The following is a 24,306-nucleotide window of genomic DNA, read 5'->3' as shown; positions in this document are numbered from 1 at the left end:
GTGAATGAGCATCGCCAAAACGGTTATGTAGTGACACGAAATAAAATACATTTGTTTGCACTTCAGTGGGGCAAATCTAACCCAGATCACAGCAACAGATTTAAGGCCACTATCCTGGTGTACTAGATTCATGGGAAGGCATAATATGGTACTGAGGCAAAAGATGAAAATTGCCCCAAAATTACCTGCAGATCTTGATAGCAAAGTAAATAGTTTCCATCGATACGTAATACAACAGCGCACTAAACATGGCTATGCGTTAAGTAGTATTGGAAATATGGATGAAACTCCAATGAATTTTGATATGGTTGGAAATAAAACTGTCCATCAAAAAGGTGAAAAAACAATTTTAATTAAAACAACAAGACATGAGAAGTCCAGTTTTACAGTGGTACTAGGATGCACAGCTGATGGCGCCAAACTGAGACTAATGATTATTTTTAAAAGAAAAACAATGCCAAAATTCAAGTTCCCTGTTGGTTGTTTTGAACATGTGAATGAAAAAGGCTGGATGGATGAAGAAGGGGTAAAGCTATGGCTTGATAATGTATGGAGCAGGCGACCAGGTGGACTTATTCAAAAATGTAGTCTACTGGTGTGGGATATGTTCAGGGCTCATTTAACTCCCAGCACCAAGCAAATGCTTGCAAGACTAAACACAGATGCGGCAGTTATTCCTGCAGGATTGACATCGTTGGTACAGCCACTGGATGTGTGCCTAAACAAGCCATTTAAAGATCGCATTCAAGAACAGTGGAATGAATGGATGGTTAGCGGCGAAAAGTCATTCACAAAAGGAGGAAACATCCGTGCTCCACAGTTGGATGTTTTGTGCAAGTTTGTCATAAAAGCCTGGAATGATATTGATGCAGAAACAGTAATCAAGTCTTTCAAGAAGTGTGGCATATCAAATTCATTAGATGGTATGGAGGACGACTACTTGTGGCAAGATGAAGAGGAAGCCGAAGCTGAGACCACACCATCTGATACGGAATTCGATCCATACAATGACTGCCTTACAAATGTATCACAAGATGTCATTGATGTACTTATGATATCAGATGATGAACAGGAGGATTTTGAAGGCTTTTAAAGGGAAACTGTCACTCCAGCAAAACCTGTAAAAATACCGTAGCTTGCAGTTATGATGGGCGTTGCTAACTCGCCAGGGACTTGCCCAGCACTTGCTCTCTCTCTCTTGTTTGTTATCTTCCTCCTATCATCATCAGTTCCAGTTTGGTTGACAGCTTAGAAAACAAACAGCATGGCAGCTCCCATGGGTTTATTGTCTTATCCTTCCTTTCAGCTTTAGAGTGAATTAGGAAAAGTTTAATCCACTTGCACTGTTTTATGTTTACATGTTTGATGACAAACAGCCTTATGTTTATAAGTGACAGTTTTCCTGCTAAGTACCTGCATGTCATAAGCATTTGAATTAAAATTACCATATTGAAATCAAATCTGATGTTTTTTTAATTTTTTTTTGGTGTGCGTTGGAAGAGGGGTAGTCTTATACGGCGAGTATATCCCAAACTCTATATTTTAACTGGAAAAGTTGGGGGTCGTCTTATACGCCCAGTCATCTTCTACGCCGGAAAATACGGTAGTTTCTGTAATAAACTGTTTAGTACTAACTTTCATTTAGTCCTCAATTATAATATATCTCTGAGAAAATTCTGGTGTACCTTGTTCCCAACTGCGCAGAATTCCAGTATAGGTACCTTCATCATACAGGAGGAAATTCTGTCCCTATTGAAATCAATGGCTTAATTCCTGTTGACTGCAGTGGCACTAGGATTACACCCATGGGTCCTAGCTGACATCCAAACTTCTAGTAGTTAGATGCATGTTGGACAAAATCTAGCAGCCCCTTCTGTGGGCACATTACACCCCAAATGCAGCAGATACAGAGCATTTCTGTTTTGAAGGAAGAGCCCAAGAAGTGGAAAACCTCCAGAGCCCTCTTGTTTGCTGCAAACCTATGTTGTGTTTCAGCTCTTGTTGCAGGAGTGCACACAATGGGTTTGTGACCAGTCTGGGACATGACAAGTGAGTCCATCAACAGGGTGAAAACCTTATGGGGAAGGCAATGGCAAAACAGCTGATCTCTACTGTAGCCCATGATAATTACATCCACAGCCTTGCTGTGCAAAAGTCCTATGTTATATCTTCAGGCTGTAGGGCGGGGAGGATTCTGTTCCCTTCATCCTCAAAATATGTCCACAGATCCTATTTACTCAGTCTTTGTGTAGGGAATTTCAACCATTGTGCTTTGGCTTCATTCAGGTAAGGCTCCCTGAAAGTATTGTTTATAATTTCCGTGAGGGGGAAAAAAAATATTGAATTTATATATTTAATTTGTAGTCAGTCTGAGAAATATCTTTATACTTTTTAGCAAAAGGTGTCTGATATTTTTCAATAATTTTATCATTCATTTTAAAACTGTTTAAAGATTTGTCCTAAAAAAATATTTCCTCTTTGTCTATAGACCAGGTTATCAAAAATCCTTATGATTAAGAAGGAGCACATCAAGCAGTTAAGGGAGATGAACACAGAAGCAGAAAAGCTGGTAAAAACATGTTATTTTTTCAGTTCTTGAATGGCTTTTGATATCCTGTTTTATAGGTATCTGCTACAATGAAAAATAATCTTCATGCAAACAGAGACAGTAGTACTAATCATCAGTGAGGAATGGATTATCTTGTTAAAGCACAGGTCTGGGGTATGACTTTATGCAAATCACTACAGTCCAAATTTTCAAAATGTGTTTATCTTTAAATACAACTTCCTGAGCTTACAGAGGCTGCCTAACTCTACACAAAATGGTGATCTGGAAGAGGAGCAGCAGCTCCCATATAAGCTTTAACCTAGTGGTCAGGGTACTCGCATGTGATGTGACAGACCACTGGTTTAGGTCACCCCATTGCCTGATGGAGAAGAGATTTGAACAACTATCTACAATCTCTCAGGGGAGTGTTCTAACCACTGGACTGTGGGATAGCCTGATGTGGGGGTATCTCAATCTTGCCTGTTGAAGTTGTTTCATTTTAGCTGAATAATTAGATATTGACTGGGACAGAGAGCAAGTGAGAATAGCTCTATAGTCCAGTGGTTAGGGCCCTTGCCCGAACGGTGGCAGATCCCTGTTCATATCCCTTCTCTTCATGAGGCAGAGTGTGGACTTGAACTAGTGCTCTCTTATGTTCTAGGTGAATACTCTATATGTTGCCCTGTAGGAGGGCGTCCTTCAGCTGTTTTTGTGTAAATCTAAGCAGCCTCTGAGCACACCTTCCAGATCAGGCCCAGCATATGAGGTACACAGAGGGGCTGAGGTTACACCATTCTCATCAGCATCTCTCATTTGCTAGCTTAGGCAGCTCCCCACCTAGCATGCTGGCTTTTGTAAACCACATTCTAGGCCACCTATCACTCCAGTTGCATTGTGTAGGGAACCTAGACACGTATGATTAGCTAGGTGCCTAAAAGTTAAGCATTGCAGTGCTCAGCATTGTAACGCCTAAGTCCCTTTGGGGATCCAGACCTAATTGCTTAAATTTTTGCACAAAGCATTTAAGGTTTTTAATATGGATAAAAGATTTCTTCTCTCTGCCCCCCTCCTGCCCATGGCCACCTGTGTGTACAAGTATGCTCACTCTCTCTCCATTCTCTGCTTCCCCATTCCTGTGTTCACCATCCCCTTCTCCTATCCCATACCCACATCCCATCTTTCAATGCTGGCATTATTATTTCACTCTCCTGTGCATTAACTGTGTTTTCTCTTTTTTTTTTTTTTTTTTTTTAAGAAAATTGTTTCTGCTGTACAGTTTAATCATTAAAATCTATGCAACTATAGCAAAAAAGGATTAAAATACTTTATATGTAAAGTTTGTCACAATTTTTAAATCTAATGCTGAAAAATATCCTGCTTTTTAAAGTTTGTTTTAAAAATTTAACTAAAAGTCTAAGTATGACACTTGTACAAAAATAAACTATAAAAGCCTTCTCTCATTACAAGAAGGTGACTGCCTTAAAATATGAACATAACTTAAATACTAAATCACAAATTAAACTTAATGAGGAAAGAAAAAATGAGGCATCAGAAGGAAAATAAAGAATATTGGGACAAACAAAGCAGCAGCAGGAGGGAAGGGGAACAAGGATATATATTCAATTTGGTATATTTAGGTCTGTTTAGCCTAGATAGGGATACGAGATATTTTGAACCTCCTCTGTTGTTCATTACTTTGCAAATAAGCCTCTCATACAGTAACTTTTGTGAAAGTTCATGGCTATTCTGATAAAACTACAGGAGGTGATACCTTTCCAGTGGGTTACATTCTTAGCCTGTCTTCAGTCAGTTTCTGCCTTTAAAATGTATTTCATTTAATCAAAAATCTTTTCTCAGACACTTGCCACTCTTGAACGTGACCAAAATAATATACAGATTTAAATACTTTTGTGAATTCTTTAAAGATTTTTATCAATTAGCTAATTTTGATATAATTTTTGGTTAAAGTGACACAGAATGACATGGTTGGTTTTGGTTAAAGGGGAATCCTTTTGTGACCATGTTATAAGTTAGTGACCAGTTTAATATATAGTAAGTGGAACTGCTTAACCAAACTCAAAGCAGGTCCTAAATTAGTACATTAGTGTCTGGCAATAATACTAGTTTCTAAATGACACAATGCAGAGGGTTCCTTAACAGGGGTTACTCATACACACAATTGTACATTTTTAGTTACATTTTTTTGAAGGGAACAGTTAGTGTTATTTAGAGGTTTTGTCTTCAGTATAGTATTCCTATTTGAGGATTGTGTAAAAAAAAAAAAAAAAAAAATTGTATTTGCCACTGTTATCTAAACAATACATAAGCCAATTAAATTCATTTAGCTAAGTAATGGTTTTCAACCTGTGGTCCGCAGACTGTCTAAGAGGTCCGCAAAAGGTTATTGTTACCACAGAACAGTAATTTTCAACCTGTCGTCTGTTGACCCTTGGGGGTCTTCAGGCTGTGCCTGACATCTCCAAAGGGGTCCATACCTCCATTTGAAACTTTTTTAGGGGTCCGCAAATGAAAGAAGGTTGAAAACCACTGAGCTAAGTTATTTGTATTTTGGAGAAATAGTAGAACAAATCTGGGTGAAAAGGATTGGTGTATAAATTCTTCTACTTTCACAAGAAGGACAAGATAAAGGTGATGCTATTCATTTAAAGGAAGCATCTACACAGTAAAGTGCATATTTAGTAAATACAGATGTGTAGTGTTTGTGATTTATAAACTTCATATGCTTTATTATCTTCTCCACAGAAATCCTATTCTATGCCAATCAGTATTGAGTTTCAGAGAAGATATGCAACTATTGTTCTAGATCTAGAACAACTGAATAAGGACCTAAACAAAGTTTTGCATAAGGTTCAACAGTACTGTTATGAGGTAATATGTTGCTAATCTCTTAGTTTATTTGGTGTTGTGTTTAACATATTAAAAAGTCAACTGAAATTTCATATATAGAAAAAGACCATTTAGAGACAAATGCCAAACTTTAAGTAACTGGGGTCATATATGCTTTCACCTCTCTCTTCTTGAATATCGGTAACTCTCATTGATTTCAATGGACAGTTTTGGTTTAAAGTATGAGGGCCTGGTTATTTTTGCAGGCTCTTCATTTACGAAACTCCCTTCAAAGTTGATTACCAGTTCTCACACACAACAGCTGTAGACTCAGACCCTTAAACTTTACTTTTAATTATATCTGTGTAGCTTGCTCCAGACCAAGGCCTCCAGCCTGCAGACCAGCCAACAGATCTGAGGCGCCGTTGTGAAGAAGAAGCTCAGGAGATAGTTAGACAAGCAAATGCATCAACAACAGGACATCTTTGTGTGGAAAATGAAAACCTGACGGATCTGATCTCTAGACTTACAGCAATATTACTGCAGATTAAGGTAAATTGTTTACTAAAAATTTCTAATGTTTCCTCTCACATAATACACAAAAATTTAAAGCCTTGGCAACCCATAGGCATCAGTCAAATTTCTCTCTTGAACTAAGTCAAAACATGAATTATATTTGAATAGAAATTACAATTATGTAGTAGAATTGTAGATTAAATTCTAAATTTGTTTCTTAATTTCCTCTAGTGTCTAGCAGAAGGAGGTGACCTGAATTCCTTTGAATTTAAATCACTAACAGATTCATTAAATGACATCAAGAATTCAATAGATTCTTCCAATATCAGGTATTAACTTTTAATAATGATACATACATTTTTTTCCCCCTACATGCATATTTCATGATTAGCTATTCTTAACACACTTCAGAGGTGAAATGTTTCTGTATTTATACAATTGAGTCTAATTCTGCAGTTCTTTATAAGAATAGTCCTATTGGAAAAAGGCTACCTAACTTCACTATATATAAAAAAGAATATTAAAAATGTATTTAAATTAATCCAATATAAACTAGAATCTCCTTTGCCATTCAGTCTTTCAAAATGTATCTTTAATTTGAACAAGTAATTATTGATGTATGTAATTGTTTTTAAAGAAGATTTAAATTAGGGCTGTCAAGCGATTAAAAAAAATTAATCGTGTGATTAATCACATGATTAATCACACTGTTAATAATAGAATACCATTTAAATATTTTGGATGTTTTCTACGTTTTCAGATATATTGATTTCAATTACAACACAGAATACAAAGTGTACAGTACTCACTTTACATTTATTTTTTATTACAAATATTTGCAATGTAAAAAACAAAAGAAATAGTATATTTCAATTCACCTAATACAAGTACTGTAGTGCAATCTCTTTATCTTGAAAGTTCAACTTACAAATGTTGAATTATGTACAAAAAATAACTGCATTCAAAAATAAAACAATGTAAAACTTGAGAATCTACAAGTCCACTCAGTCCTACTTCAGCCAATCACTCAAGTTTGGTTACAATTTGCAGGAGATAATGCTGCCCACTTCATGTTTACAATGTCACCTGAAAGTGAGAACAGGCGTTCGCATGGCACTGTTGTAGTCAGCATCGCAAGATATTTACATGCCAGATGCGCTAAAGATTCATATGTCCCTTCATGCTTCATCCATCATTCTAGAATATGTACTTCCATACTGATGACGGGTTCTGCCTGATAACGATCCAAGCAGAGCTGACTGATGCATGTTCATTGTCATCATCTGAGTCAGATTCCATCAGCAGAAGGTTGATTTTCTTTTTTGGTGGTTTGGGTTCTGTAGTTTCCCCATCGGAAAGGATTCTCCACACCTCGCCCATCTTAGATTTTGGAAGGCACTTCAGATTCTTAAACCTTGGGTCGAGTGCTGTATCTATCCTTAGAAATCTCACATTGGTACCTTCTTTGCATTTTGTCAAATCTCCTGGGTCATCATCCGAGACTGCTATAACATGAAATATATGGTAGAATGCAGATAAAACCAAACAGAAGACATACAATTTTCCCCCAAGGAGTTCAGTGACAAATTTAATTAAGGTACTATTTTTTTAATGAGCATCATCAGCATGGAAGCATGTCCTCTGGAATGGTGGCTTAAGCATGAAGGGGCATGTGAATGTTGAGCATATATGGCACGTACTATCTTGCAATGCTGGCTACAAAAGTGCCATGCGAACACTTGTTCTCACTTTCAGGGTGATATTGTAAATAAGAAGCAGTCAGCAGTATCTCCCATAAATGTAAACAAACTTGTTTATTTTGGCAATTGGCTGAACAAGAAGTAGGACTGAATGGACTTGTAGGCTCTAAAGTTTTTTACATTGTTTTGTTTTTGAGTGCAGTTATGTAACAAAAAAAAAATCTACAGTTGTAAGTAACATTTTCACGACACAGAGATTGCACTACAGTACTTGTCTGAGGTGAATTGAAAAATACTTTATCATTTTTACAGTGCAAATATTTGTAATCAAAATAATATAAAGTGAGTACTGTACACTTTGTATTCTGTGTTGTAATAGAAATTAATATATTTGAAAATGTAGAAAAACATCAAAAAAAATAAATTTGTATTTAAATTGGTATTCTATTGTTTAACAATGCTATTAATTTTTTTTAATTGCAGTTAATTTTTTTGAGTTAATCGCATGAGTTAACTGCAATTAATTGACAGCCCTAATTTAAATATTAAAAGAAAAATCACTTTTTTCCACTAAATGTATTCTAAATTCTCTAAAGCATAGAACACTACTATAATAAAAGGATGCCACCACTGTATTTTTTTTTCTCCTTTGGAAAAACTCCACTGTTAACTAAACTTCACTATAAGCAGAATTACAAATCAAACATTGCAATGGATTTAAATAATTCGAAGCTTTCCTTTTATATACTTTATCGGAGACCACTATAGTCATATATTTCCATGAACTTCAATCATGCAAAACCTATACACTGGCATGTAGGTATAGGAACCTTCCTACTGGCTTCATAGGGCTGTAGCCCAGATAATGTTTTTTGCTCTTTTTATAGAATCATAGACTATCAGGAGGTCATCTAGTCCAATCTCCTGCTCAAAGCAGGACCAAGCCCCAGACAGATTTTTGCCCCAGATTCCTAAATGGCCCCCTCAAGGATTGAACTTGCAACCCTGGGTTTAGCAGGCCAATGCTCAAACCACTGAGCTATACCTCTCCCCTTACAGTAACAGAATTTGATAAAGATATATTGCTGTCTGGCATGTTGGCCCTTCTAAACTTTTACTACTTCCTGTTTCAGACCTTGGCTTGAAGACAGTTGCTGTTCATTATAGTCATGTTCAGGTGTGATAAGTTAATAAATTGAGTCTTAAAATGTGAGATTTAACCATTCTTTCTTTTTTTTAGTTGTTTTCAGAATAATGTTGAGATCCATGTTGCACATATTCAGAGTGGCCTGAGCCAGATGGGAAATTTACATGCCTTTGCAGCCAATAACACCAACAGAGACTGAAAAGGATGTCTATTTCAAGTGTACAGCATGTAATTCTGTGAAATCCTCTTCCTTTACATAGGCTTCACCAAATATCCTGACTTCGGGGAGATAAGGGAAAAGAGAACCTCTAAAAAGGCCATTTTAGGTAAACTGTACTGCTTCTTAAGAAACCAGCATTACTGGCCTGCGTACATTAGATTTTGCCATTTGTTATATACATACAGTAGTTTTGCTAACAGCTAACTTCTATTAGTAACTACATTTTTTATTTTAAACTGAAAGTATACGAATATGCTTTCATACAATTTCAACTAAGAATATATCAACTTTATTTTTTAAAGTTTGGGTAAATTCTACCCAACTCATGCAGATGACTTTACTGATGTGTTGAAGACAATGAAGAGGAAATGGTACAAATCAGTGGCTGTATGGCAGTCCTTTGTTCTTGAAAGCTACAGTTCTAGTACCTGTGAGTCACCATCTCAGACTTTAGTCTACAGTGTGGTGAAGCAGTATGTGTATTCCTGACCTTACGAAACAGCAGCAGAATATGGACAGAAAATAGATGAAAGTGAATAGATAGATATTGTACACTTGGATACTGGCTGCTCTATAAATCAGTTAATACCTTTTTGGAATGTTTAATTTATCATAACTTATATAAGGAGTCTAATGAAGGAATAGAAAAACATAACTGCTAAATTCCCAGGAACATATGTCCTATGGCTTTTTCCCTCCATACAGGGCAAAAGGTCCTGTAATTGATATTTTATACAAATGACTGATAACATATTGGTTTTCCATTTTTTATTGTTTGCACAAATTTCAACTTAGATAACTGGTTATTCAACAATATCCAACATATATAAATAAAAAGATTTTGATAACAAATGAGATAACCAGTGTTGCGAACTGTTTTTAAAAAATGCCTCCAAGTGTATTCTGGAATGTTAATCTTGTAAAAAGTGGTTATTGGATTGTTTGTTTAATAGTCTTGTAAAGCTTCAGTGTAATAAATTGTTTCCAGATTTGAATTTTCAGAGATAGCTGTAGAGATGTTTTGATTCTTTTGGATGCCTCATGAAATGAGGTCTTTTATATGTTAATGTATAAAGAAAATGTAAACATTATTTTCAATTTTGGAATTTTGTATAGTTTAAAAAAATACTTCTGTATTGTGATGGTATTGTGCCACTGCAAAACTTTAGTGCAGAGTTTATATTTAGCTAAAGTTGTTCTGTTAATTAAGAAATCCATAAGTCTTTTATTCTCAATGACATTTCTAATTCTAAATAAATTGACCTATGAGAGTTGATATATTTTACAAAAATGCAAACTTCTTGCACATAAAGGTAGGTCCAATTTCATTTGAACAGAAAAAAATGTGCATAATTTTATAAAAATGCAGCATTTTGTTTGCTAGGCAAGGTGAGTGTTTTAGGAGAGATTTTAAAAAATACAAGGGAAATTACAGAATAGTACTAAGTGGTAATCCTGATGAGTTGCACATGGAAATCTACAAATCTAAACCTAAATTTCACATTTTGTGAGGATTTACCCTAGAATATAATTTTATATGCTTCCCCTTTCCACCCTACTTCCCCATTACTTTACTTCCATCTGGTAAAGTGTCCTCTGCCAGAACCAATCAGCCATATTCTTTGAATTGACAGTAGGGTTAACCACAATGTGCTCAGTCTTTCCCACTTCATCAAGGTACTTAGGTACTGACTGATGTCAGTGGAACTGCTTGGATCAGGACTTTAGTGTACTAAATATCAGGCTGCCAAATAGGCCAATGTCTATATAATATAGATGCTCTTATCAAATATAAAGAGAGACATATTTTCATCACAATACCACAATCTTATCTGTGAGTGGTGACAGCAGTGTTTTTGTATATTATCTTGATTTTGATGTCTAAATATGTTCTTTCAAAGAATACTCTTAAACAGAAAATACCAATTGAAAGTTGTTGAGGTTTTGTGTTGAATTACCTATAATTGCTGTGGGATGGCGTAATATATTTATTGTAATAGGAAAAACTGTATAATATCGATTTTTATAGTAAAACTATGCATGTGCACTTGTATTTGGGGGGTTGAACAATATGTGTGTTTAATGTGAACTTAAATGAATTTTGTACATTGCTCTTCCAAAAGGATGTCATGTTTAAATCTTGAGATCACTAATGTAAGAATAATATTTATGTAGGATCGGATTGTTGTGTTGTGATGAAATATGCATCCTAGAATTCCCGCACAATCATTAAGAAATGATAGCGCCTCTTCCCTGTAGAGTTTTAAGGTGGTCATGTGTTGTTGGGAGCTCTGGCCCTGAGACTCACCACACTTTCCACCACTTTAAGTTCTCCCTGCAGCAGTGGAACAAGTTAGTAGTTTGGAAGAAATCAACCAGTTTGCTTTATACATTTTATTTTTATTCAATTTTCAGGCAGTAGTGATCCCATTTCAACTTCTAGTCTTCCTCTTTCCCTCTTCTCCATTGTGGGATTGCGTGTGCATTGAGGCTTCAACCCTCTGGGTCCTCCAGTTCAGTACCTCTGCTAGGCTCTCTCTGCCCTCCACTAAAGAGGAGAGTACACAGCAGCAGAGAAGCACCCAGGCTCAGTCAAGGCCAACAGAGCCACATACTTTCCTTCCTTTGCATGTTTTTATACTATAGCTGCAAGGCTGATGAGGCAAAACAGAGGAAGAAGGTCCCCAAACGAAGGGAAAATATCTGTCCTCCAAACAGAATTAAAAGCTGGGCTTCTCCTACTCTCTACCTTAGTGGACCTCATGCGATGTGTATTGGAATGGCAAATAACACTAAAATGTTAAGTTAAACCACAGGGAAATCTCATAAATTACAGGAACCATCGCTGGTACCAAAGGGTGGTACAGCAGTTGCCCCAAAGATGAAAGACCATAGTCACCCTTTTAGAAGGGGACTTATGCCCAAAAGATCCCATAGTCCACGAGACTAAGGGCAGTCTGTACAGTTTTCCAAGCTTTGTAAGCAGCTAATCAGGCATCATTAGCAACAGAGATCAACTTGAGCAAGGTGGAGTGGTATTCTTCTGAGTTCTGTCCATTTAAGACTCCAAAGTGAAATACCACTTAGATCATGCAGATGTTCAAAATATTATTAGGTGGCCACTGCTGGGCTCATCTTCCTCTCGGAGAAACTCAGATTATCTGCTGATCTCTGGGCTTAGCTCACCCTTACCAAGTACCTTGCAGGGCTTTACTGGATCCCCTTGCTTGACTTCTCCTTGGTGGGACTTGGATGCCCTGCTGGGCTCTGTAGGATTGGCTATCCATTGGTAATGCTCAGATTATTTCCTGGGCCCCTGCTTTTGTCTTCTGACTTGTTAGAACCACAGATCAGACTGTGGGGTAAATGTAAGGCTTATCTACAGAATTTAACTGTATTGATTAGAAATTGAAATAGTTGCAACCTTTAATGGAAACAGCAATAGCAATAGAAAAGTGCTTATTGATATAGCTTATTTCAGTAAATGTACTGAAATGTAAATATTTTATATTGGTATAACTGGTATAACTACATCTACAATAGGGGGTTCAACTGATTTAAGTATATCAAAGAGTCTATGCACAGTTTTTGTACTGATTTAATTGTTGCAGTCCAACATAGTTACATCAGTACAAAAAGTGCATTCAGACCAGCGCTAAGTGGTGGTACTCTACCAAGTGCAGTCCACTCCTGATGCCAAAAAAGTTGTCTTTCCTAGATCTTCATATGACCACTTCTCTCTCTTTCTTGCATGCTTTGACCAGCAAGGAAATAGCAGTGTTCCTCTGCAAGCCCCTAATTCAAGGCTTGATTAAAAGCCTCTCATCTTTCAAGAAGAACAATACCATGGAGTGCCAATCTAAAGACCAAGAATTAGACCTGTCATTGGTAAAGATGATCTGCTTGGTGGAAACCAAATAGCTTGGTTGCTTCCAAGTAGCTTGCTTGGTCTACAAGTCTGATTCTCACTTTATGTACAAGAGGTTCCAGGTTCAAATGCTTGACAACTCCTCTTCGTATACGTATTGGTCATGTTTTTCTCATTCCATCCAAAAAACCAGAGCCTCATAGCCCTTCCCAAGACAATTAAATCCTGCTTCACTTGGAATACTCTGGATGATCTGGTGGTCCCTTCTGGCCTTAAACTATATGACTGTGCTTCTGGGAAGTCATTCCCTGAGGGGAATCAAGACTCACTCTACAAGGCTCCTAGGGGACAATGAACAGGAAATGTGGAGAGCATGACTCATGGTATTCATTCATACATGTATTGAACTCTACAAAGGAGGTTTCTCTTCTTTTGCGGAGGCATCCGTTTGGTTACCAAATAATTGCTTAACTTTAAAAAGTGTTTTATGAAGGAATTTATCTCTTTTATTCTACCTTAATATAAACAAAATTAATAATTCTGCTTTACTCCTTCCCTCCTCACTTACATGATACACTGTTACATTCCACTTGCTATGGGATGTGCTATATAGTAGAATAGAAAATTTCTTATCGAGCAATTTCCTTTCTAGTAATTCCATCTCAATCTGATCTATCCTAGCAGTTGTATTGATTGCCAGAATATGTTTTAGGTTTCCAGGCTGTGATGAAATTGTGTAAAGGTAAGTGCATTTGTGATGTTCATATTGTGCTTAACTATCTTGAGCTTTGCAAGAACTCTTCTGGTGGCAGGAAGGGAGGGACAGATTTTATTCCTGGAGCCTCTGACAACAAAACCTCAGAATTCTGCAGGAAAAAGGCTTAGTCCATTCATTACGGATTCTAGGGGATACTACTACTAGAAAGAAATGATTGGGTAAGAAATCTTCCATTTCTTTATACACCTCTTCCCTGATATAACGTGACCCGATATAACACAAATTTGGATATAACACAGTAAAGCAGTGCTCCGGAGAGGCGGGGCTGCGCACTCCGGTGGATCAAAGCAAGTTCAATATAACACAGTTTCACCTATAATGCGGTAAGATTTTTTTGGCTCCCGAGGACAGCGTTATATCGAGGTAGAGGTGTACTTAATAAAACACACACCAGTCTTATCATGTGGGAAGTACAAGTTTAATGATGTCTTTACCTACTCATTTAATTATTTTTAAGTGCCTGGAGTTTCTAAATGATGTGATACATAGCAATTGTTACTGGTATTTTAAACAAAGTTCATTGATTTTGGAATTTCCGCAGACTTTTTTGACATCCTTCATTTTCTCCTGCTAGGTAAGTAAATGAAGACCATTTCAAATAGATGGCATGCATATGTTATAAGAGAGCTAATTCAATTTAGTAATGTTGCCCAAACTACTAATGGCTCCTAAAGAGACCTGCCTCATTCGGTGTACACTGTACAAAGCATGTTACTATGGAACTCAGGCCTTGGTCCATACTGGTTTCCAGCCATGAACAGCCAGTAAAAATCTTTTTTTTTTAAATGTAGCATGCCTCCCCTTGGTCCAAGAATGGGATTGCCATAGGAGCGATCTACACTGGCAACAGAGTCATTAAGGGTTCCTCCACAAGAGGGTCATCAAGGCCTCTTTGTGCCAAGAGTGGTGGCAAAGCAAAGGGGACAGGCCTGGTCTACACTACGACTTTAATTCGGATTTATCAGCTTTAATTCGAATTTACCCTGTAACCGTCCACACAATGACGCTATTTATTTCGATGTAAAGGGCCCTTTAAATCTATTTCTGTACTCCACCCCGACGAGCGGAGTAGCGCCAAAATCGATTTTAACATTTCGAATTAGGGATAGTGTGGCCGCAATTCGATGGTATTGGCCTCCAGGAGCTATCCCACAGTGCATCATTGTGACCGCTCTGGACAGCAATCTAAACTCGGATGCACTGGCCAGGTAGACAGGAAAAGCCCCGCGAACATTTGAATTCCATTTCCTGTTTGGCCAGCGTGGAGAGCACAGGTGACCACAGATAGCTCATCAGCACAGGTAACCATGCAGGCTGATAATCGAAAAAGAGCACCAGCATGGACAGTGAAGGAGGTACTGGATCTGATCGCTGTATGGGGAGAGGATTCAGTGCTTGCAGAACTTCGTTCTAAAAGACGAAATGCAAAAACTTTTGAAAAAATCTCCAAGGGCATGATGGAGAGAGGCCACAATAGGGACTCTGAGCAGTGCCGCGTGAAAGTCAAGGAGCTCAGACAAGCGTATCAAAAAACAAAGGAGGCAAACGGTCGCTCCGGGTCAGAGCCGCGGACATGCCGCTTCTACGCCGAGCTGCATGCAATTCTAGGGGGGGGCTGCCACCACTACCCCACCTGTGATCGTGGATTCTGGGTCGGGGATAGTCTCATCAGCGACGCCTGAGGATTCTGCCGATGGGGGAGAGGAGGAGGAGGAGGATGAGCTTGCAGAGAGCACACAGCACTCCGTTCTCCCCAACAGCCAGGATCTTTTTCTCACCCTGACTGAAGTACCCTCCCAAGCCAGTACCCAAGACTCTGACCCCATGGAAGGGACCTCAGGTGAGTTTACCTTTTAAAATATAAAACTTGTTGTAAAAGCAAACGGTTTTTAATGATTACTTTGCCCTGAGGACTTGGGATGCATTCGCGGTCAGTTCAGCTACTGGAAAAGTCTGTTAACGTGTCTGGGGATGGAGCGGAAATCCTCCAGGGACATCTCCATGAAGCTCTCCTGGAGGTACTCCGAAAGCCTTGCCAGAAGGTTTTTGGGCAGTGCATCCTTATTCCCTCCTCCATGGTAGGACACTTGACCACGCCATGCTTGCAGCAAGTAATCTGGTATCATTGCCTGACAAAGCCTGGCAGCGTATGGTCCCGGTGTTTGCTGGCATTCAAGCAACATCCGTTCTTTATCTTGTTGTGTAATCCTCAGGAGAGTGATATCACTCCTGGTAACCTGGTTGAAATACGGGAACTTAATTAAGGGGACAGAGGTGGCCGTTCCTACTGGGCTGTTTGCCTGTGGCGGAAAATAAATCCTTCCCTGCAGTTAGCCAAGCGCAGATGGGAAATTGGCCCTGAGTTTTTCGCGTTTGGCTAGCAGGGATCTTCCCTGTTACCAGCCACGCGGTGGGGGGGAGGGGTACAGCGATCATCCCAGAGAATTCATGGCGGGAGGGGGGCGGGGGAGTGGTTAGTTTGGTGCCTGCAGGGATCTTCCCTGATACCAGCCACGCGGTGGGGGGGAGGGGTACAGCGATCATCCCAGAGAATTCATGGCGAGAGGGGGGGTGGTTAGTTTGTTTTCTGCTGCTGCTGCTGAATGTTAACAGAAAAACCGCAGCACTCTACAGGCTATGCTTGGTATGTGGGAAAGGAGGGCGCAGAAGCTGTAAGACAATGGCTTACCATGGCCGCATGCAAGCCGAATTCTGTTGCCCAGACCTGTGATCTCTAGCAGCAAAGCCACAGGCACTCAGCATTAAGAGGCAAAATGCGACCTTGCACAGAAATCACATGTGCTATGTAATGTGAATAGTGTTGGTCACCGTGAAAGAGTATAAGCATTGTTCTGCAAAATGTAGCTTTTTAAACAATTCTCTCTTTTTTCCCCTCCCTACAGCAGCTGCAAATTCCTCAAGCCTCCCTCCTCCATCCCGAAGGTTATCACAGATAAGGCGTCGTAAGAAGAGAACGCGAGATGAGATGTTTTCTGAAATTATGGAATCCAGCCGCAGTGACAGAGCTCATCTGAATGAGTGGAAGGAAACAGTTTCAAAGTATAGGAAAGAAGCCAGTGAACGTGAGGACAGGAGGGACCAACGTGAGGACAGGAGGGACCAACGTGAGGAGAGGAGGGACGCTCGAGATGAGAGGTGGCGGCAGGAAGACCAGAGGAGGCAGGATGCAACGCTGGGGCTGCTGCGTGAGCAAACAGACATGCTCCGGCGTCTGGTGGAGCTTCAGGAACGGCTGCTGGAAAACAGACTGCCGCTTCAGCCCCTGTTCCACCCTCCCTCCTCCCCATGTTCCGTATCCTCCTCACCCAGACGTGTAGGAACACGGGGGGGGAGGCTCCGTACACCTTCCCATTCCACCCCAGTAGACAGCCCAAGCAAAAGGCTGTCATTTTTTTAACCTTTTCTTTGTGGCTTTTTCCTTCCCAGCAATCCTCCTCCCAAATACCACCCGGGTTCCCTCCCTCTTTTTCTAATCTATTAATAAAGAATAAATGATTTTTAAATGATAGTGACTTTATTTGGTTTGAAAGAAAGCTGGGGGAAGGGGGAGGGTGGGTTCCTTACAGAAAATCAGTCAATAAAGGGGGCGGGTTTTCATGAAGGAGAAACAAACAGATATTTCACACTGTAGCCTGGCCAGTCATGAAACTGGTTTTTAAAGCTTCTCTGATGCACAGCGCTTCCTGGTGTGCTCTTCTAATCGCCCTGGTATCTGGCTGTGCGTAATCAGCAGCCGGGCGATTTGCCTCAGCCTCCCACCCCGCCATAAAGGTCTCCCCCTTACTTTCACAGAGATTGTGGAGCACACAGCAAGCAGAAATAACAATGGGGAGATTTCTTTGGCTGAGGTCAGAGCGAGTCAATAATGATCGCCAGCGACCTTTTAAACGGCCAAATGCACATTCTACCACCATTCTGCACTTGCTTAGCCTGTAGTTAAACAGCTCCTGACTCCTGTCCAGGCTGCCTGTGTACGGCTTCATGAGCCATGGCATTAAGGGGTAGGTGGGGTCCCCAAGAATAACTATTGGCATTTCAACATCCCCAACGGTTATTTTCTGGTCCGGAAAGTAAGTCCCTTGCTGCAGCCCTTTAAACAGAGTAGTGTTCCTGAAAACGCGAGCGTCATGAACCCTTCCCGCCCAGCCCGCGTTGATGTTAGTGAAACGTCCCTTGTGATCCACAAGTGCTTGCAGCACCATTGAAAAGTACCCCTTGCGGTTTATGTACTTGGTGGCTTGGTGCTCTGGTGCCAAGATAGGGATATGGGTTCCGTCTATTGCCCCACCACAGTTAGGGAATCCCATTGCAGCAAAACCATCCACTATAGCCTGCACATTTCCCAGAGTCACTAACTTTCGTAGCAGCACCTGAGTGATTGCTTTGGCTACTTGCATCACAGCAGCCCCCACCGTAGATTTGCCCACTCCAAATTGATTCCCGACTGACCGGTAGCTGTCTGGCGTTGGAAGCTTCCACAGGGCTATCGCCACGCGCTTCTCAACTGTGAGGGCTGCTCTCATCTTGGTATTCTGGCGTTTCAGGGCAGGGGACAGCAAGTCACAAAGTTCCATGAAAGTGCCCTTATGCATGCGAAAGTTCCGCAGCCACTGGGAATCGTCCCAGACCTGCAACACTATGCGGTCCCACCAGTCTGTGCTTGTTTCCCTTGCCCAGAATCGGCGTTCCATGGATAGAATCTACCCCATTAACAACATGATCTCCAAAGCACCGGGGCCCGTGGTTTCACAGAATTCTGTATCCGTGTCCATGTCCATGTCAATGTCCTCATCATGCTTGTCGCTGCGTTGCCGCCGCCGCTGCCTCCTCGCCTCGTTTTTCTGGTCCTGGCTGAGCATAAACTCCACGAGAACGCGCGAGGTGTTTACAATGTTCATGACTGCTGTCTTGAGCTCAGCGGGCTCCATGCTTGCCGTGGTATGGAGTCTGCAGTGTTCACTCACCCAGGAAAAAAGGCGCGAAAATGGTTGTCTGCCGTCCGTTGCTTTCATGCAGGGAGGGAGGAGGGAGGGAGGAGGTGAGGCTGTACCCAGAACCACCTGCGACAATGTTTTTTGTCCCATCAGGCACTGGGATCTTAACCCACAATCCCAATGGGCGCGGGAGACTGCGGGAACTATGGGATAGCTACCCACAGTGCAACGGTGCAGAAATCGACGCTAGCCCCGGTTCTTGGACGCACACCACCGAATTAATGTGCTTAGTGTGGCCGCATACATTTCGACTTTATACAACCTGTTTTTCAAATCCGAATTATATAAATTCGGATTAATCCCGTAGTGTAGACATACCCCAAGAGAGAATCTAGCCCTTCCTTTATTCCTCATTCCAGCCGAAAATGAACCTTGTGCACAGTCACCCTAGGCCTGGGGTGGTCAAACTGTGGCTCATGAGCCACATGCGGCTCTTTTATCATTAGAATGCAGCTAGTGGAGGGCCCCCTCTCCCCCCAATTCTCCACTTCTTAGACTGAAGGGGGAGCTTGGTACCTCTGTCTTGCAGCAGGGTGGTGGGGTAGGGGCTTCTGCCCAGTGGGTGGGGGACGTTGTTTCAGGGCTTCAGCCCAACAGGGTGCACCTGCCAGGGTGTGGGGCTTCAACAGCAGCAGGGCTGAAACCCCAAACCCCATCAGGCATCTCCTGCAGGGCTGAAGTCCCAAGCCCCAGCTCTCAAACTTCTGAAGATTAGTGTATGCAGCTCAGAGGGCCAATAAGTTTGGCCATCCCTGCCATAGACCAAGATATGATTTGGGTGGGGAATGTAGCAGAAGTAATGTTATGTGATCCTGGAGTTTTCTTTCTCTTTTGAAAAGCTCCCCCAGGCCAGTTTGGAGGAAAGACAGGTGACAAAATTCCCAGTCACCTCATCTGAGGTAACAGGAACAGTTGGTTGACCTAGCTAGCTGCTATTACAGATCTGTTACGGGAAATCTTCATTGATTATATTGGAGATATTCTAATGTTTAACATTTTAAACTTTAGATTTTGCTTTAAGCATAGGTTCAGTTTACACTGGCTTTTCACCTGTGGGAATTTTCCCCATATTAGTTGAACCCCAGTTTAGGTTCCAAGACACTAAATCTGAAAATTATATAGTCACATGAAAGCAGGCGAATAGCACTATTGGAGTAAATGGGACTATTCAGATGCTTAAAATTTAGCTAAATCTGTGTTTAAGTATTCGCAAGAGGTTAGGGCCTTCTGAAGAGGAATTGTATAGAGCCTTTCAAAGAAAGTTTACTATCCACACCGTTAAGAGGACACTAACTGAAGAAAGATTCTGATGTATTTTTATGCGGTTTTGGTTAACATCTAACCTAATTCATGGGGTGGTAGGGCATGTTAGATTTACATAGTTTGCTGGCTCAAAGTTTCAAACTTTTTTTTTTTTTTTTTTTGCACTGCTAGAAGGGCAATTAGGATTTACATTCTCCCTCCCCACCCCTGACCCCCCCCAGCAACATCTGTGCTAATCAAATTATGACTCAGAGGTAAATTAACACATTTTGTTGACTATTGTTCAAACCTGCTCTCTAATTCAATCTTGAGCTGCAATTTATCAAAACAGGTTTCTGACCTGATTTAGCAACAGAAGCTGCAGATTGGATATTCCAGTACCTCTCCCCTTTGTCTGAGTCTGCTCTACACTAGAAATGCAACATAGTGAAGGAGTTGATCCCTGCCTTCAGGAATTTAGAAAATGGCACATAAGGAAAAGCAAGTATAACAAATTATTTATTTTTCTTCTCAAAAAATGTCACAGGTTTTCCAAAACATAGTTCCAGGCGTTTCCTAATCCTTCTACAGAAGGTTAAATAAAGATGCAAAAATAAATAAACTAGGAGTTAAACTGGCTAGTGTGGGGTGGGTTTTTTTTTTTTTTTTTTTTTAAATCTTCATTGCTAGGTCAACTGAGTATCAGTCTGTTCTTATTTTCCAAGCCGAGCTGTATTTTCATCCAATGGTAGTTTTACAAGCCCCATGTACCTTACTTAAAATAAATAGATAAAATAAAGTTTTACTATTGCACTTAATTTCATCCTCAAGCTAGCGAACAGTTTTGTATTCATCATGGTAATTTCTGTTATACACACTTGTATGTATATTAAGGGGGGAAACGGGTGGAACCGCCCAGAAATATTGGGTCTTCTGTACACTCCTAAATTTGTTGATATTGGGTATAATCTTAACTATTAAATAATCTAAAATCTTACACATTTAAGAAGACTAAGCTTCATTTAATTATACTGAGAAGATAGTACCATGTGCAAGGTTTTCTCTCCAATACTGTGTGCGCCTTTCTAACCCTACCCCACACACAGCTGTAGTCATATTGACACAAAACGAGGCAGTCATATTCTTATATGGTTCTCAAGAGTGCAATTCTAAAACATTGTGATTAAATTACAATGCAGCGATCTACGAAGACGCTTAGAAGCTTTCAGTGGCTCGGTACATCCATGTATCTATTACACAAACCAGTGATCCTGGGTGCCACTCCCTCCCTCCCGCCTGGCAGCAAGGAGTTTTAGGAACCTCTTAGGGTTCAGTGAAAGACAGGCATTCTGCAACATGTTATTCAACGGCTGCTGCTAGGAAACTTTTAGGAAGAGATGTGAGAGGGAATTGTACCAGTTCTAGGATTACGGTAACCTCCAGCGTCCCTCTTGGCTAGTTTCACCAGTAGCGTTTTCAGTGGCTTTGTGTAAAGAAGATACGGAGTTGTGCGAGTCACTCCCCTTTGCCTATTAGGCTACAAGTCAAAAAACCAAACAAGTGTTGTTTATCTGTAAGTTATTTAAAAATAAGGAAACTAAGAAATTGCTTTCTACTTGTTTCACAGGCACTAGCACGGACTTAATTCTTGCCATGTCTCCCTTTCCTGAGTAAAATAGTTATGTTTAGGTGGGGTTGTCTGGCTGATTAAAATTACACCAGGTAGATGATTGGTTAGCAGTTTTGTTTGCCAGACACCTGAGCTCACAAATAAATGCCCTTTTCATAAGGGACCTGTGACTTACAAGACTTATTTTTATCACTCTAAAAGATACAAATTCGCCGTTTTTAAAACTCTAGGATTACAAAACGTTGCTTAAAAATTAACTCTTACACAGATTTCCTTTTGCCTTCCCCTACCCCCCGCGCGGATCTTGAATGGTTTCTTCAGATTCCCCTGAAGGCAGTTAAGGTGCTCTCCTCCCACTCTGAACCGGACTCCGAATAGCCGCTGGTGTCTTCTGCATCAGAGACGGGCGAATATTGTCCATGCATAATCTGGGGCGTTTGGGCGTGAGGACCACACAGCTTCCCCATACCGCCATGTCTACTCGCACCGGCTGAAAGGGGCAGGGAGGGCACTAGAAAATTCATGTCAGGTCCGATAGTCCTATTCGGAGGGACACTCTCAAAATCCACCCCAAGCCCAGGCTGGAAGGGCATTTTGGAGGGCCACTTGTACGGTCCCGCGTTTTCCTCTTTTATTTGAATGATCTGGGCTACTCCCGACAGCGCGTAATGAGGTTGATGATCCTCTGGAGCCTTTACGCTAGTGCTTAAATGATTGCTGGGAAAGTGAGGCTGGGTAGCGTAGGTAACCCCTGAAGGGCCCACGGGGGCCTGGAAGTAATTGTGTTGCTCCGTGTTTGATGTGTGCTGCTGAATGCCCACCGGTGGATATGCATTTTTGGCAGGAGCCTTGTGGCTAGGGAAAGGCTCTGCAGCTGCTGGACTGCTGCAAGGTTTCCCTCGCTGCCGCCGGGATTTGGCACGTCTGTTCTGGAACCAGACCTGGGAAGAGATCAGATATTAGCCGTAGGGATGTGGACACGTGTCACCATGCTGTGTTATGAATCCTAGTGAGCTGTGATTGCGAGCTGGCAGGATCAGGCCCACAGAATAAACATGTTCGCCGCTGCAAAGAGCTGGTTATCGGAGGGGTTAGGTAGAGACGTTAAACCAGCCTGATGTCTAATGATCGAGCGATTTTGTTCCATTGATGGGAGCAGCGTCCCAGGGCTCAAGGCGGAGGACCGAGGCCAAGACCGCGTACTGTGTGGTAAGGCTAGGCAAGGAAGTGCGCACACGAAGTGGCTGGGGAGTGTGGGGGATCCTAGCCTCACCCTTACAAATGACACGAGAGCCCTAGTCTCCCACTCACCTGGATCCTGGACTCCGGGATCTGGGTCATGTCGGCCAGCTTCTCCCGCAGGTAGATATCGGGGTACATGGTGTCGTTGAAGACCAGCTCCAGCGTCTCCAACTGAGCCGTGGTGAAGTTGGTCCTTTTCCTGCGCTGGGAGATGGACGGCACCAGCTCAGCCGCGTCCGGGGGGAACGGGGTAGGCAAGGCAGCGGCCACAGTGGCCGAGGCGGGCGGGCTGAGATCCTGGGATAGGGAAGGGCAGCCACCTCCGGCCACTTCACTCCTGTCTGCAGAGACACAATGCAAGTTAGCCACGCGAGCCTATGCCGAGCTAGAGTTGGGGCGCAGCGGGGATCCGATGCGTACAGAGCTCGGACCTACCTGTGCAGAAGGCGCTAGGGAAGCGGCCCTCCGGCGGGGCAAGGCCCCCCCTGTGGGCTGCATTTTGGGTGGGATAGAGATCCATGGGGCTCCGCCCAACGTGCGCTGCGCTCCTGTAGCTGAGAGGGCTGGAGAGACCAGCGTGTTTGGGTTCCCCTTCCACGAGGCTGCCTCACCACGCTCCTCTTTATACTGGGAGCGCAGAGGCCAGACGCCCCGGGGGTGGATGGAGGTTGGTCTCCGGTGATCAAAGGCTTCCCGAGCCAGCCGGTCTCTTTAGGATGCAGGGGGCGCGGCGGCGGGAGAGAGAGACAGATGATAGTCGCTTCCTTAGGACGGAGAAGGAACAGGAATACTTGTGACACCTTAGATTGACTCAAGAGGACAAAAGTGCGAACCTATGGTGCGCCCATCCCCTGCGAGCTTTATTCCTAGAGGTCTTCTCAGCAATCCAAGCTGCGAACACTAACACTGGCGTGTGGGCAGGAGGGATGGGGCGCCTGGACATGGATAAGCCAAGAGAAATAGGTTGAGACACGTAGGGTAACTAGGCCAAACGGGACGCTCGGGAAGGGTTGTAGAAGAAAATGTTTCGATTGGTTTAACAAGCAACTGTTTGGGGTGATTTTTTTTTAGAGGAATCAAAACCCTTCAGCTGGTGACTGAACGATCCGTACGTTGATACCTGCCGAAAACAGTCACTCTTAATAAAGAAGTGGGCTGTAGTCCAGGAAAGCTTATGCTCTAATAAATCTGTTAGTCTCTAAGGTGCCACAAGTACTCCTACTCTTAATAAAAGAAGTGATTGGAAACCAAGCTCTCTGGGGCGGAAATTCAGAGGGGAAACTCTGATTTCCGGGTAAGGAATTGTACATGTGGGCTGGCCCTATACAAAACATTAGAAATCTGGACAATCCTCAAATGGAAGATGCAAATCATTATTTTATGGAGTCCCTTCCTTTATATCACGATGTACTGGAATTTTTCCCTTCTACCATGACATGCATTTGAAAGAAACTGGCTTTAATCCATCATAAATAAAAGCGGTAACCCGAAAGTGTAGTCACCTGATGGTTGTTTGGTGGAGTGCGGGGGAAGGCAGTCATCACAAAAACCAC

General features: G+C 41.7%; 3 protein-coding genes across 5 annotated transcripts in view; 2 read left to right on the top strand and 1 right to left on the bottom strand.

The window, feature by feature from the left end:
* LIN9 (lin-9 DREAM MuvB core complex component) overlaps window positions 1–10,254 on the top strand; it is a 64,096-nt gene extending 53,842 nt beyond the window's left edge. For all 3 annotated transcript variants that reach the window (XM_054022764.1, XM_054022765.1, XM_054022766.1), the window contains 5 exons: window positions 2,489–2,569; window positions 5,312–5,437; window positions 5,765–5,947; window positions 6,143–6,240; window positions 8,852–10,254. In XM_054022764.1, coding sequence (XP_053878739.1) covers window positions 2,489–2,569; window positions 5,312–5,437; window positions 5,765–5,947; window positions 6,143–6,240; window positions 8,852–8,957 — 594 coding nt within the window. In that variant the 3' untranslated portion in view covers window positions 8,958–10,254. The remainder of the gene's footprint in view (window positions 1–2,488; window positions 2,570–5,311; window positions 5,438–5,764; window positions 5,948–6,142; window positions 6,241–8,851) is intronic.
* Window positions 10,255–14,999: 4,745 nt separating this feature from the next.
* On the top strand, window positions 15,000–17,073 carry LOC128834842 (eukaryotic translation initiation factor 3 subunit A-like). Its single transcript, XM_054023974.1, has 2 exons — window positions 15,000–15,464; window positions 16,528–17,073. Exons 1-2 carry the CDS (start codon window positions 15,449–15,451, stop codon window positions 17,040–17,042), a joined length of 531 nt encoding a protein of 176 aa, XP_053879949.1. The 5' UTR covers window positions 15,000–15,448; the 3' UTR covers window positions 17,043–17,073.
* A 4,755-nt stretch (window positions 17,074–21,828) lies between these two features.
* MIXL1 (Mix paired-like homeobox) lies at window positions 21,829–23,273 on the bottom strand. The gene is made up of 3 exons (XM_054022852.1): window positions 23,189–23,273; window positions 22,823–23,094; window positions 21,829–22,452 (listed from the first exon to the last, which is right to left on the bottom strand). Exons 1-3 carry the CDS (start codon window positions 23,271–23,273, stop codon window positions 21,829–21,831), a joined length of 981 nt encoding a protein of 326 aa, XP_053878827.1.
* Between the last annotated feature and the right edge of the window lie 1,033 nt (window positions 23,274–24,306).

This window comes from Malaclemys terrapin, chromosome 3, assembly GCF_027887155.1.
Source record: "Malaclemys terrapin pileata isolate rMalTer1 chromosome 3, rMalTer1.hap1, whole genome shotgun sequence".
In the NCBI taxonomy this organism is placed as follows: Eukaryota; Metazoa; Chordata; order Testudines; family Emydidae; genus Malaclemys; species Malaclemys terrapin.
The sequence above is the reverse complement of the archived record's forward strand: the minus strand, read 5'-3'. Positions and strand labels throughout refer to the sequence as shown.